The sequence below is a fragment of the Metopolophium dirhodum genome, chromosome 1, assembly GCF_019925205.1.
Source record: "Metopolophium dirhodum isolate CAU chromosome 1, ASM1992520v1, whole genome shotgun sequence".
Taxonomy (NCBI): domain Eukaryota; kingdom Metazoa; phylum Arthropoda; class Insecta; order Hemiptera; family Aphididae; genus Metopolophium; species Metopolophium dirhodum.
This window is the reverse complement of record NC_083560.1, coordinates 30,340,218-30,356,694: the sequence shown is the minus strand read 5'-3', so window position 1 is coordinate 30,356,694 and position 16,477 is coordinate 30,340,218. Positions and strand designations below refer to the sequence as shown.

Genomic DNA, 16,477 nt, shown 5'->3' with positions numbered 1-16,477 from the left:
GTGAGCTTATGGCAACGCTAGCACATTATGTGCTTTTTGACAACTTTGTTTAATTCCGAGGCCTGCCTAAGGTGGTTTTACACAGCATATCGGGGGATTTCGATTTTTTTGTCCAAGCGATATTCTAAGTATTTTTTTTTTTTAAAAATGCGCGTTATACGAAAAAAATTTAATTTTTAAAGTTTTTCATGAATAACTTTGAAGTTTGCCAAGTCTTTTTTTTTTACATACTTACAAAGCACCCTAAGATACACATTTTGGAAAAAATTAAATTCTAAGTATTTTTTTTAAAAAAATGCTCGTTACGAAAAAAATGTAGTTTTTGAAGTTTTTTATCAATCTCTTCAAAACGAAGTTTGTCTGGACTTTTTTTTTACATTCTTAAAAACCACCCTTAAATACACATTTTTACAATCTTGGTTTTTTTTTGCAAAATTACGCAAGTATATATTATTTTAGTAAAATCATGTAACACTAAGTACACTGTACATTAAAAAGCAATTTGGGACAACATTTTTTTAGAAATTTATTGTTGACAACTTGTACTAAAGTTTTAAAATGACGCGTGCATTTAATATTACGTAAAACTGTGTAATTTTTAGTCATGTTCTTAAATAACCAAAAAACACAAATCCACCTTGTGTTTTTCGTGTTCAATTTCGTATTAGTATTTAGTACTCTAGATAAAAAAAAATATTTTTTTCTGATGGTATTATAATATTAAGAATGATAATAATAATGATAGTGATAATAATTAGTGTGAATTGTAAAAATTTAAACTTAAAATAAATTATTTAGAGTGAAAAAAATGTATTAATATAAAATATTTATAGCGTAAAAGATGGAAATATCAAATAATCGATAAAAATCTATATTTTAATAATCAAGCAGTTCAATAACATTCAATAATCAAATGATTGACCTCATTTGCTTAATAAATTTACCATCAAAATACTATAACAAAAATAAATAAATACTAAAATTTTTTCTGGTAAGAATTTCTATGCTCCATAAAACAAAATATTGCGACTCTTATATAGCTATTAAAGTCACAAGAAAATTTCGAGTTTAATAAGTTTTTTTCAGTTATTATCGAATAATAATTTTTTTGCGAAAAACTTGTAAATTTTATACAACGTTCCTCATAAGCTGGTGTTAGTGGAAAATAAAAAAATAACGTAAATCCACAATAATATTATATGAGAACATGAAGTTAAAATGTTGACAACATTTATTAAAACCACGAAAATAAGCAAGTTATTTCGAGTTGAAAATTCATAAAATGTTTCTATGTATATCTAAAATTTTAAATTTATATACAAGATCCCTCTTAAGTTTTCCTACATTTAACAAAAAAAAAGTTTAACGAAAAGTCAAATTCATTTCTTACAAATGTTTGATGTTGGACATTGGAATTTCATTTGTAAATTAACAAAAATTCTCATTCAACAATTTCCTTATTTTGTTATTGTTAAAAAAATTATTAACCATAAGTACTTGAAATTTTCGTCAAATGTTTATTTTATCATTTTCTATACATATATTTATAGACATTTTAAATTTTCTATTTCTTTAATTTTTTATTTAATAAATTTTAATTAATAAATTTTAAAATTGTATTCATTACGGGTAAAAAGCTTGAAAATTTTATAGGTTCCCTATAAGTTGTTATAATAATATTTGATAATGATCCATAGACACAATTTTTTTTTTAAGGATTTAATTTTCAAACTGAAAACGTATATCAAAATCTGATGTTATAGCTAAAGATTGAAAGTTTAAAACAAGGATTCTCATATACAAATATTTCATACTATAAATAAAAAGTTTAAAAAATATATAAACACCTTTTATTTTTTAACGACATTTTAAGTTCAAAGTTGAACGAAATTACATAGGTATTAAAACCTGGAATAACGATTTTAGTTAGGTATTTCGTTATAATTTAAAAATATTATTCGTGGGTATATGAAACTGTTTGAGTTTATTATTATGTTTTATAGACACAATGACATATTGAAACGTAATTTTTTTGGCAAAAATGAATTTAACTTACTGTTGTACTAATAGTTAATACCAAGATTATTATGTTTTAAACAACTTGTATTGTTCATTGTTTAAAACGAATAAAACAGTGTAAGATCCAAGTGAATATTGTGTTTTTTTTTTGGTTTATTAATATCCTTCAGAAAAAAAGTTAAAGTATTAAATAATTATATCTATATAATATACCTTCATTTTAATTTTTTTTTTAATTTTATTGAATAAAATATCAAATTAATAATTAATAATTTACATAATAATATAATGTCCACATAAAACATCCATACGAAAAATATTTAAAATAAGTAATAAATAAACATTGAAACAGGACATGTCATATTGGCATATAAGTAAATTACATCGTTTACAACAGAAAAAAAAAACAGTTTAAAACAAAAATGAAAAATTCACCAACTCCTATTCTAATGCCTAGTAGTAAAATAAATTATCACAATAATATCTTCAAATATACTAAGTAATATTATAGGCTGACCGTCTTTGCTCAGAATCGTTTATTGTATACTATGATTTATATAATTTAATTCAAATTTAACACAATAACTTACAGTGATCCACTTTTGACCATACTGTACATCAGAGCGACACCCACTTACCCGTTTTTTTTTTATAAAGTCGTATGTCATAATAAAGTTATTCTACAGTCACAATAAAAATCGTTCATTTTATATCTAAGATTTAAAAATTGAATACAAGATTCTTGATAAGTTGTTATAATAATAGCAGTTGAAAAATATTAAAGATATGTATGGCAAGATTTTTTTTTATTAGGTATCATTTAAAATTCAAATTTTTAGGAAATTAATCAAAATATTGACAATTTACAAATATTATTTAGTAGTTAAAAATGTATACAATTTTCAATTTGTATACCTAGGTTTCTCATAAATAGTTCAAACTGTAACCAACAAATTCAAAAAATATATAAACATTAAACACAGTTTTATTTTATAGATATTTTAAGTAGATATTTAAACGAAGAATAATGATTTTAGTTATTTTGTTGTCATTTAAAAATATTATTCATGGGTACTCGAAACTTTAAAGTATATTATATTACATCGTAAAAAATGCAATTTTTTTGGCGAAAAATAATTCAACATATTATTATGTATTACTTTTTACTATATGTTATGTCTAATAGTCTAATAAATTACTTTAATAACAATTATATCATGAAATATACTTTGTAATATTATAGACCGTCCAGGGGCGTCATTTGGGGGGGGGGGGGGGTGCAGGGTGTACATTTGCACCAACATTTTTGATAAACGCCTTCTTTGGCCTGCCAACAATAAATATAAGCGCCGATATACCTAAGTGTTATATATTAATATAATATTATATATATTTTATATTTTTTCAGTATTTAAAAAAAAATAATAAATATTCTAGGTACTAATGGGTCTTATTTCCAAAAATGATCGATGTGGTTGTGTGGTTATATCATAGACATAATATAAAATAATAATAATATAATTATGTCTATGGGTTATATATATATTTTATTCTCTACCATGATAATATTATTACCATCGAATATATAAATATCTGTGGGTATAAATGTATAATATTATGCTGGTATAGATTTCTTATCACGCTCCGGTATCTCCCTACTCGTTATAATAAGAAAACAACATGATATATAATTCCCATCAAAAGGGAAAAAATTCTCTAAAAATAGCAACCACAGAATATGATTTGCTTACATTTTTAACCTTGTCACTTACTTTCTACGGTAGAAATGATATTCTATGGTAGAAATTCTACCACCAATTTTAGTTAGTACGTCGAGAGTACGATTGTTCTAGTCGTGATCGAGAAAGAAGTGAAATACTTAATAATATATATTATATAATAATAATAATATTTGCTTAATATTTAATATTATACAACCCGACAACCGCCAAGTGTCAGTATTTTAGTCCGTTTAGTGGTTTCAGTTTCTATAAATATATTAATGTTATATTTTTGTTTTTATAAATAATTATTCAACTGATAAATTATCATTAATTATTAAAAGTTTTTTTTTTTAATTTTACGAGTGTATTTAGTATTTTCTATTATGAACGAACAAAAAAGAAAAGGAGGTGCAGCTCGATTAAGAGTTTTAAGTTTTAAGAATTTAAGTTGTTAAATTAAAATTAGATGTGGAAAAATTTAGGAATATGAATTAAGTATATTGTGCCATTTTGAACAAGGTAACCCATAAAACAAATTAGTTATATTATTTATTTTGAGTGTGCAGGGAGAAAAAATGTATAGGTTAGGTTCGATTAAGTACTATTAAGGTGCTTTATATCCATAAATTTGCTTACCAAATACAACTGGCATCCACAATATAATATAAACTTATTAAAAGTACCTACACATAGTTCTTCAAAAATAGTAATAATATTGTGAAGTTTTCATACTAATATAAGTGACGTATTAAATACATTTTACAAATATTCTACAGTTTTTGTCCCTACTAGACCCCTCCTCCCACTAAAGAAAAAAAAGTTTTCTATGTGGCCTGGTAACAATTTGAATGGCCTGCAAACATTTTCGCACCAACAAAAAAAAAGTTGAAATGACGCCCCTGAGACCGTCATCGCTCAAAATCGTATACAATGATTTTATATAATTGATTTCAAATTAAACCCATCCGTTACAGCGACCCATCTGAACACTATAGGTATTAATATTTACCAATCGTTACCAGCACACAGATTAATATTATGATTATTGGTTTTTTTTTTACTATCTTTGTTGATTATTCAGAATGGCAGACATTTTATGTTGCTGTTCAAAATTAAAATTATCACACTGCAACTCATATTAACCAAAATACTTTCTTACCATTTTATTTGTAGTTTATAAGCACAAGCAGACATTATTTTGCAAGACACGTCAACTCGCATTACCTAGTTTGACAGTGTTTGGCCGGCAATTCCGACCACTGCTGTTCGAATTACACCACTACACTGTATTTATAGTACACACCCAGATATTACGCCATAATTTTAAGTAGCCCGATTCACACTGTACACGGCACGGCACGGACCGTCACAGCACGTAACGGCACGACAAATCGTCCAACTATTCGCACTATTCAGGCATCGTCCGTCATCTACCGTCAAAATATTATGTAGTCACTCATTACAAACCACTAGCGTAGCCGAGTAGGTACTTAAATATTTGTTTACGCAGCTAGGTAGTCGTTCTGTGCAGTGTTTAAAAAATTGTAAAATGTTCCGAAATTGTTCAACGCAAGATTTAGCTATTGTAGCAATTTTATTAGACGAAGAAGAAGAAAGTACGAAGAATGTACAACAAAAGTCTGGACGAAAAAGAAAAATTTGGGTCCATGATATATTAAAAAAACGGAAAACCGAAGGTGAATTTGCAACCCTATGTCGCCAACTCGAGGATCATGAAGACAAGTTTTTTAAGTACTTCCGAATGTCCAGATTTCAGTTTAACACACTTTACCTAAAAATAAAAAATGAAATTTCCAAACAAAATACGCAGTTTAGAGAGTCAATACCGGCTAAAGAAAAACTAGGTGTATGTTTGAGGTAAGTGATTTTATTATATTTAATAGAAATCGTTATTTAATTTTTATGGGAGTCTATGAGTAACTACATTTATAATTAAGCTAGTGAGATTGTATCATATTTGAATTAGGATGTAGTTTTAAGTTCGTTGTGTAATATCTATTCAAACAAATTATTCCTATTTTATAGTATTTGATGATATTTTCAATAACTTCAGTTTTTTAAATTTTTTTATTTACAGTATTATTTATATATAAATATATTATATATTTAAAATATATAATTTAAAGGTTAGGACTTAAATTAATTAATTAAAAAAAGAAATGATTAAGATAATGTTTGTGGATGCTATAAAATTAAATACTAAAAATATATATATAAATAATAATAATAATAATAATAATTATTATTATAATATTTGATATTATTTTTAGGTTCTTGGCAACTGGAGATTCGTACCAGACGATAGCCTTCAGTTTTAGATTAGGCCATTCGACTGTGCAAGGAATTGTTATTGAAGTATGTAATGCAATTATCTTAAAACTAAAAGAAGAATGCATCAAAACTCCTCAAAAAGAAGATTGGGAGCGAATAGCAAATGAGTTCTGGGAAATTTGGAATTTTCCCAATTGCATTGGTGCTTTGGACGGAAAGCACGTTGTGATTGAAGCCCCTCCAAACACTGGCTCATTATACTTTAATTATAAAAAAACGTTTTCGATTGTTCTTCTAGCATTAGTTGACGCCCAATATAAATTTACCGTTGTCGATATTGGTGCGTTTGGAAAAAATAATAGTGATGGAGGTATTCTATCACATTCAAATTTTGGAAAAGCTCTTGAAAAAAATAAACTTCACATTCCAAATAATCGAGCATTACCGGGTACAAATGAAAAGTTACCATATGTTATTATAGGTGACGAAGCTTTTCCATTAAAGAACTATTTACTAAGACCATATCCAGGACCTCAAATGTACAGTGATGTAAAAAAAAAAATATTTAATGAACGACTCTCAAGAGCTAGAAAAGTAGTTGAAGACGCCTTTGGTCAATTGACAGCCAAATTTCGTATATATTGCAGACGATTAAAATCATTACCAGAAAATGCAGATAAAATAGTAATGACCACATGTATTTTACATAATTATATTAAATCAGACAGCAGTGAAATTCATACCAGCGAAGTAGACGATACAACGTCATTAGGTTTTTTATCGTCTTTTCCAAGACAAGGAGGTAGTGCTCAAAGGCAAGCGTTTCAATATCGTGATCAGTTTAAGGACTTTTTTAACTCTCCAGCAGGAAAATTACCATGGGAGTAGATACAAAAAATTAATTTAAAATTAAAATGTTCTTACGTATTTTGTATTTATTAAATTTTCGGCTAGTACCTAACTATGTTCTATTTATGAGCTGTTTAAAATTTAATTTTATATCAATTATTACAGTCCACAAGGATTAAAACTATTTTTTTTTAAGTTTGTATAGGATAAATAAAACAAACTAGTGTTTAAGGTTTCGGAAGTTATCTTTTTTTAGGTATGCAAATATGTTTTATTATATTTTAAGTTGACGGAAATTTAAAATAGTTTTTCTCCTAAAATACTTTTAACAAATTGTCTACAGTAGTATGAAAATGTATGTTCTAAATACTGAGCCCTTGATCCCGTGATCCCGTGATCCTTGATCCTTTATCATTGTTGAAGACTCTTGATCCTTGATTGCGTACGTACGCGACGTTACCCCACCCCACATACCGCATCCCACTGATCCGCCGCCGATGATCCCGTACGTGTGTGACGTATATTTACCCCTCCGACTCTACCGAAACATATTTTGTATATTTACCCCTCCACCTGAACCCATATACTCATCACGTGACCGATACATATTTTGTATATTTACCCCTCCGACTCTACCGATACATATTTTGTATATTTACCCCTCCACCTGAACCCATATACTCATCACGTGACCGAAACATATTTTGTATATTTACCCCTCCACCTGAACCCATCTACTCATCACGTGACCGATACATATTTTGTATATTAACCCCCACCTCCCCACCACCTTCCGATCCGTTATGTGAGCTACATATATTTTATCAGTTATCAATTACACATTTATCCTGTAGACTCTTAGATATTATACTTAACAACAACAAATTAAAATACCTATTAGTGAATAACACACAATGAAATCTGTACCTTCCCACGAAATGCTATCATACCTAACAAATACCTATTAGTGAATAACATAATAATCGCAGACATATTGTAGACTCTTGTCTCTTAGATATACCTAACAACAACAACAACAAATTAAAATATCTATTAGTGAATAACACAATAATAACTGATATACATAATGATATCTATACCTTCCCACGAAATGCTATCATACCTTTAAAAAATCTCAAGACACTGTATCGGGCAATGCTATAGAATCAGTCTGTTCTAGACACCCATACCTTTAACACACTTTGTTCTCTCCGTGTTTTGACAGTCTTCATAATTCGTTCATCAGTTTTTAAAATTTTTCTAAGTGTTTAATTTTTACAAGTGTTTTAAACACTATATTATTATTTTTCATCTCGTTTTATTTCAAACATTTTAAATATGTTCAATTGTGAGCAATGTTCATCGGTTTTCAACGCGAAACATAATCTGTTGGCCCACCAAAAGAAGCATGCAGGTCTGCGGTTCTCGTGTACATTTTGTCCATCGACATTCACTTATAAAACCGGTCTCAACAAACATAAAAAGAACTTTCATGATATGTATTAATATTATAAAAGTTTTATTTCTATCTTATACAATATTAATTTATTATTTTTCCTAAGGTATCGACAACGTTCCAGCTCACTTGAGCTCACTTGCATCGACTATTCAAACAGATGTACCAATCATCGATCAGCAAACACGACCAAGCGTGATACAGTACGCACCACCTGTAGGGAGTATCCAGATTGCTCCACAAATATTTGTCCCTGACGTCCCGGCCGGTGGTTCAGGCATGTTAACCGAAGACGAAATGTGTATGGAAGTCATGGACGAATTTGAGGATACAGGTTAGTTTTATTTATAAGAATTAGATTTTTAAAGACCCACTGATTTTTTAAAGATATACCATTAAGTATTATTGCTCTACCAATTAGATTTTTGAAAATAAATGTCGTTAAATAGATTTTTAAAATTTAACAAATTATCGTACAACATTTAATCAATTACTTAGATTTATTATAAATTTTAAATATTAATTCTATATTATTTTAAACTTATCAAAAGGTCTGTGAAACGATCAATGGTATAATAGTTGGAGTATTCCGGCATTGTATCGATCAATTCACACGTCGCATCCTATGGGGTAATAGTTGGAGTATTCCGGCATTGCACCGGTTGTCAGATCGTTTGGTAGATTTAATTTTTTCAACGCGATATTTTAAACTTATCAAAAGGTCTGTGAAACGATCAATGGTATAATAGTTGGAGTATTCCGGCATTGTATCGATCAATTCACACGTCGCATCCTATGGGGTAATAGTTGGAGTATTCCGGCATTGCACCGGTTGTCAGATCGTTTGGTAGATTTAATTTTTTCAACGCAATTTTTATTATATGTCGACATTTTTATAACTTTGTAGTTATATCAGAAGATTTTTTAAGATTCGTGAGGATAATTAGATTTTTAATAGATACGGTATTATTTTCATTAGATATTAATATTAAGTTTTTTATTTTTTATTTTTTAAGATTCTTACACCGTTGCCGTTAACGGGAAACGTGTTTCGACTGCCAATACCACCTCGGCTGCTAATGCTAAAAGGGTTAGGTTGAATCTAGTAAAATCACCAGGGTTCATAGAAATATCATCGTCTGCAAACCGAAAAATTGTTTGGTACTATGCTAGAAATATAGGACATTAGTGAGTAACATTAGTGAGATTATAAAGAGAGCGTTTGTTAATTTATTGAACGAGAAAAATGAGTACACCGGGAGAGGTAGCGGTTTTACCATGGAGTCAATAGATGGACTTTTACTAAGTGTATATAAATATACGCCAATGGGCGGTTCGTCGTATATACAATTACCTAAGTTTATTGAATGGAAACGGGCTACCATTAATCCACAGAATATTGACCAACAGTGTTTTAAGTGGGCGATTCTCGCAAAACATGTGACGGGGTCGATGATATGTCGTATTGGAGAAAATTATAAACAGTACGAGAGCATGTATAATTTTAAAGGTATCACGTTCCCGACACCTATATCAGATATTCATAAATTCGAAGAAAACAACCCAAAAGTGTCCGTAAATGTTTACGGACTCGAAAAGAAATTTCAACCACCGAGGAAATATCCAACTTATGAGGTATACCCATTACGTGTAGTCGATGAAGAAAAGGCTAACCATTTTGACCTGTTGTTGGTAAAGGACAAAGACAACTCCCATTATGTATATGTATCGAACTTTTCCCGTCTCATTCGTGCGCAGAAAACTAGACATACAGAGAGAGTTGTGTTCTGTAAGAGATGTTTTACGTCATTCAACAGTCAAAGTTTAAAATTCAAGTTAGGTGGACAGGCGGGACTGGAGCAGCATAAGCTGATTTGTGGGGCACACAAACCGATACGGCCAGACATGCCGAAAGAGGGGGATTGCCTTGAATTCAAGTTATGGAAAAATACGGTTAGACACCCATTTGTTATTTATGCGGATTTTGAATCTTTGTTGGAAAAAACTGATGAGAGTATGGGGAAAAACACGAAAATAATTCAAAAACATGAGGCGATGAGCTATGGATAATTAAGGTAACTTAGGTAATTGTATATACGACGAACCGCCCATTGGCGTATATTTATATACACTTAGTAAAAGTCCATCTATTGACTCCATGGTAAAACCGCTACCTCTCCCGGTGTACTCATTTTTCTCGTTCAATAAATTAACAAACGCTCTCTTTATAATCTCACTAATGTTACTCTCTGCAAACATTTCGACCGCTGATGTTTTAAACGCCCGGTTCTCTGACGAGTTTACTACGTTGGGGCGATTATAGGTAGCCTCGAGTTTAAGATTAAACTTAATTGCTCCTAGTTGAACACGTGTTTTTAATAATTGAATTAGTTCAGACTCGAGTGAGTGAATAAAGTCTATATAGTTCACTATCCCCCCTATATTTCTAGCATAGTACCAAACAATTTTTCGGTTTGCAGACGATGATATTTCTATGAACCCTGGTGATTTTACTAGATTCAACCTAACCCTTTTAGCATTAGCAGCCGAGGTGGTATTGGCAGTCGAAACACGTTTCCCGTTAACGGCAACGGTGTAAGAATCTTAAAAAATAAAAAATAAAAAACTTAATATTAATATCTAATGAAAATAATACCGTATCTATTAAAAATCTAATTATCCTCACGAATCTTAAAAAATCTTCTGATATAACTACAAAGTTATAAAAATGTCGACATATAATAAAAATTGCGTTGAAAAAATTAAATCTACCAAACGATCTGACAACCGGTGCAATGCCGGAATACTCCAACTATTACCCCATAGGATGCGACGTGTGAATTGATCGATACAATGCCGGAATACTCCAACTATTATACCATTGATCGTTTCACAGACCTTTTGATAAGTTTAAAATATCGCGTTGAAAAAATTAAATCTACCAAACGATCTGACAACCGGTGCAATGCCGGAATACTCCAACTATTACCCCATAGGATGCGACGTGTGAATTGATCGATACAATGCCGGAATACTCCAACTATTATACCATTGATCGTTTCACAGACCTTTTGATAAGTTTAAAATAATATAGAATTAATATTTAAAATTTATAATAAATCTAAGTAATTGATTAAATGTTGTACGATAATTTGTTAAATTTTAAAAATCTATTTAACGACATTTATTTTCAAAAATCTAATTGGTAGAGCAATAATACTTAATGGTATATCTTTAAAAAATCAGTGGGTCTTTAAAAATCTAATTCTTATAAATAAAACTAACCTGTATCCTCAAATTCGTCCATGACTTCCATACACATTTCGTCTTCGGTTAACATGCCTGAACCACCGGCCGGGACGTCAGGGACAAATATTTGTGGAGCAATCTGGATACTCCCTACAGGTGGTGCGTACTGTATCACGCTTGGTCGTGTTTGCTGATCGATGATTGGTACATCTGTTTGAATAGTCGATGCAAGTGAGCTCAAGTGAGCTGGAACGTTGTCGATACCTTAGGAAAAATAATAAATTAATATTGTATAAGATAGAAATAAAACTTTTATAATATTAATACATATCATGAAAGTTCTTTTTATGTTTGTTGAGACCGGTTTTATAAGTGAATGTCGATGGACAAAATGTACACGAGAACCGCAGACCTGCATGCTTCTTTTGGTGGGCCAACAGATTATGTTTCGCGTTGAAAACCGATGAACATTGCTCACAATTGAACATATTTAAAATGTTTGAAATAAAACGAGATGAAAAATAATAATATAGTGTTTAAAACACTTGTAAAAATTAAACACTTAGAAAAATTTTAAAAACTGATGAACGAATTATGAAGACTGTCAAAACACGGAGAGAACAAAGTGTGTTAAAGGTATGGGTGTCTAGAACAGACTGATTCTATAGCATTGCCCGATACAGTGTCTTGAGATTTTTTAAAGGTATGATAGCATTTCGTGGGAAGGTATAGATATCATTATGTATATCAGTTATTATTGTGTTATTCACTAATAGATATTTTAATTTGTTGTTGTTGTTGTTAGGTATATCTAAGAGACAAGAGTCTACAATATGTCTGCGATTATTATGTTATTCACTAATAGGTATTTGTTAGGTATGATAGCATTTCGTGGGAAGGTACAGATTTCATTGTGTGTTATTCACTAATAGGTATTTTAATTTGTTGTTGTTAAGTATAATATCTAAGAGTCTACAGGATAAATGTGTAATTGATAACTGATAAAATATATGTAGCTCACATAACGGATCGGAAGGTGGTGGGGAGGTGGGGGTTAATATACAAAATATGTATCGGTCACGTGATGAGTAGATGGGTTCAGGTGGAGGGGTAAATATACAAAATATGTTTCGGTCACGTGATGAGTATATGGGTTCAGGTGGAGGGGTAAATATACAAAATATGTATCGGTAGAGTCGGAGGGGTAAATATACAAAATATGTATCGGTCACGTGATGAGTATATGGGTTCAGGTGGAGGGGTAAATATACAAAATATGTTTCGGTAGAGTCGGAGGGGTAAATATACGTCACACACGTACGGGATCATCGGCGGCGGATCAGTGGGATGCGGTATGTGGGGTGGGGTAACGTCGCGTACGTACGCAATCAAGGATCAAGAGTCTTCAACAATGATAAAGGATCAAGGATCACGGGATCACGGGATCAAGGGCTCAGTATTTAGAACATACATTTTCATACTACTGTCTACAAATATGTTTTAATAAACACTAACAATGACAATTTATATTTAATTTTTAATTTAGGAAAATAAAATGATATTTTAAAACACAATATAATAGGTACAGCTTCTATTGTTTTTAGTCGTCAGTACCTTCCAATATGTTTTATAATATATCTGCTGATATACATTAATAAATTACCGTATTGACTATTACGTAAAATCTATCTATTTTAACGTGCTGAAAATGTCTGCAATAACCTGCAATAACCTGCTTCGTGCAGGACAAAATAGAGCAAATTATAGCAGCGACATGCACGTCACCTTGTCAAATCGATGGCTGTGTCGAAGTTGTTTTGGTATTGAACGGCATAAGTTCATAATCACAACGTACTGAGTTAACTATTGTTCACATTTAATTTATAAATTGTTTTAAGAATAATTTATACAATGAATACAGAAATGCTTATTGAAACTAGTTCGCGAACGACCATCAGCTATACGATATGAGTGATAAAAAATATAGTGACCATCCTTATAAAGAATCGCTGTGGAGAGAAATTGCCAGTGAAATAAATCAACCAGATATGTATACTATATTAAGCATAAAATTACCATTTTTTTTTTGGTCAAAAACACAAGGCATGTAATCAAAATGAAAAAATTGTGGTTTTAATTTAAATTTCACATATTGATATTTGTTTTTTTCTGATTTTAATTTGTAATAATAATATATCGATTTTATAATTTTATGATTTTTATATTGTTTCACAATATCAAATTTAATTATAATATTATGATTTTTAATTGAATTTTGAACATTATTTTTCTTTTTTTTTCGATTAAAAGTATCAATTTTACTTTTTTTATGATTTTAATTTTGATTTCTAACTAAGATAAACCTGTAGTCGTCATTTTCACAGATGCGTAACTGCAGGCCTAAGAAAACAACATTTTTTAGTATATTATTATTACACACATATGAACAAGCATTATAGTCCCTCTCAGATATAATTAAATATTTTTAAATTAAAAAAAAAATTTAATTTTAAATCGATTTGTATATTTTTAAAAATCATAATACGATTTTTATTTATATTTTTTACAACATGATCGATTTCAATTATTTTTATTTCAATATAAATTTTGAATACCGTTAAGAGAAATATACGATATTTTTATAATTTTTTGATTTCTTACATGATTTTTAATGATTTTTATCGATATTTAAAAATCGATTTCAAGTCCCTAGACTCAACATGTCGAGTCAAAATAAATTTCAAAAATAGTCCTTATTTTATTTTATTAAAGTTTATTGTGTTTTTTACTTTAGCTTCAAAATTGCAAAAAAATTTGGAAGAAGAGCTGCTAAAAAATCTATTACAGTGTCAGGACAAAAAACAAAATTTGTAAAAAAATGGAAATATGCGGATGAAATGGAATTTTTTAAAATCTCACATGAAAGAAAGGGATTCCATTAGTAACATAGATGTGGTAACTGACGACGAAGATGACGTTCTATCTCATTCAGATGATGAGGAAATTCAAGTAGGAGGTGAGAATTCTGTCTCATTTGAAAATGCAGTACAAAATGTAGAAACATCATTTAGTACACCCACTCCAGTGCAACCACGACAAAAAAAATTTAAAAAAACGAGCTCATTGAAACCACCCGAAACTGCATCATCCACTCTCATGAAATATATCATTGAACAAAAAAATTCTGAACAATCATACCCAACAACAAGCAAGTTAGATGCTATGGACCAATTTTTTTTTGTCAATGTGTTCGACGGTCAAACAGTTCTCACCGTACTTTCAACACATCGCAAAAACTAAAATTTTTCATATTATATCAGAACTAGAGTTAGAACAACTGAGACAAAATCAACCACAAACACAATCAACTATTTCTAATCAGGACTCATTACAACATCCATCACAAGTACAAACACAAACCGTTCCTACCTTACTTCAATTAAATCATTTGCCAAGTTTTAAAACACCCTCGACCGCAAACCACAAATCACACAGAAAATCCTGACCGTTCAAATATCACCAACAGTGCAAGTCCAAGTCAGTTCAATATGTTCGATTATCCTACAAATGGTAATAATTATTACTACCCAAAATCTAGTGATTAGATTAGTATGTAACTTTTCTTTATTATTTTCTTACAATTTTGAGTTATTTTGCAGTTATATTATTTATTTTTAATTAAAAGAAAAAAATCTAAATATTTTTTAAAAAAAATAAATTCCCTATGAAAAATATTTAAGGTGGAAAAATGAATTTAAATTATTTAAAAGAAAATGTATAAGGTTATACCTAATTATAACCTAAATAGTATTATTATTTCATATTTCCATTATCTCAATTAATTTTTTTTAATAGGTATGTATTAAGTTTGCTAGTATTTAAGTTGACAAAAAGACAATTTTTTTAGTTTTGATATATTTTATTAAATCAAAATATTCTTTATATTCAGTTTCAAACTATTTCTACAATACTTTATTTACTATAATAACTTTGTATAATTTGAAAATGATTTTACCTGTTCTTATTTTTATTAAATTTGAATAGCTATGCTATAGGTACCCTATAGGTACCTGATTTTAAATTATCACTTATATTTAAATAAATTTAAAAAGTTAAAAGATTTTTTTTGTTTTTGTTCATTTGTTACCATACATTAAAACCTTTTAGATTCTAAGCTGAGTGATAAATGTATTTATTTTACAGTGAAGTGTTTTTTTTTTGTAACTGATGACGCTTTTCAGAAAAAAGTGATTAAGTGCTTCAATCCTCAACTTAAATATATTTTCTGGTGGGAATATAAATCTATTTGGTATGTGGTCGAAACTAAAAAAGGAACAATACCTTTCTTAATAATTGGGAAAACAAAAAATAATTAATGAACAACTGGAATACGCAAAACCAAAATCCATTTTTTTATTTTGTTTAAAAATTTAATTTCTAATAAACTTAATTATATAGGTAAATACGAAAAAAAAATTTTAATATTTTTTAATATTTTTTCTACGGTGTTTGCCGGTTCTGTGTTCACACTGCACCGGCACTGAACGTACTGACACGAACCGGCACGATACGGACCGTCAAAACATTCTTTCGGATGATAGTCGGTCGGTCCGGTCTGTGCTGTAACGTGACGGTGCGGTGTCGTCTGTATCAATGTGAATTACCTCATATAAACTAATAATGTAATATTTTGTCGTGCCGTTACGTGCTGTGACGGTCCGTGCCGTGCCGTAACAGTGTGAATCGGGCCTAAGGTTATACCGGTTAGCTTACAATAATGAATCGATTTACGATTACAATTTAAGATTAACGATACAAATATCAAATACTTACCGCATTTAGAACTTTATACCGAAGATAATATATGGTATATGTATTATATGGTGTG

General features: G+C 29.7%; 1 protein-coding gene and 1 pseudogene across 1 annotated transcript; one reads left to right on the top strand and one right to left on the bottom strand.

The window, feature by feature from the left end:
* Positions 1-10,410: 10,410 nt before the first annotated feature.
* LOC132936016 (uncharacterized) lies at positions 10,411-11,662 on the bottom strand. Its single transcript, XM_061002678.1, has 2 exons — positions 11,626-11,662; positions 10,411-10,943 (listed from the first exon to the last, which is right to left on the bottom strand). The coding sequence occupies exons 1-2, from the start codon at positions 11,660-11,662 to the stop codon at positions 10,411-10,413; spliced, it is 570 nt and encodes a 189-aa protein (XP_060858661.1).
* Positions 11,663-13,500: 1,838 nt separating this feature from the next.
* LOC132934032 (uncharacterized) lies at positions 13,501-15,194 on the top strand (annotated as a pseudogene).
* Positions 15,195-16,477: the final 1,283 nt, after the last annotated feature.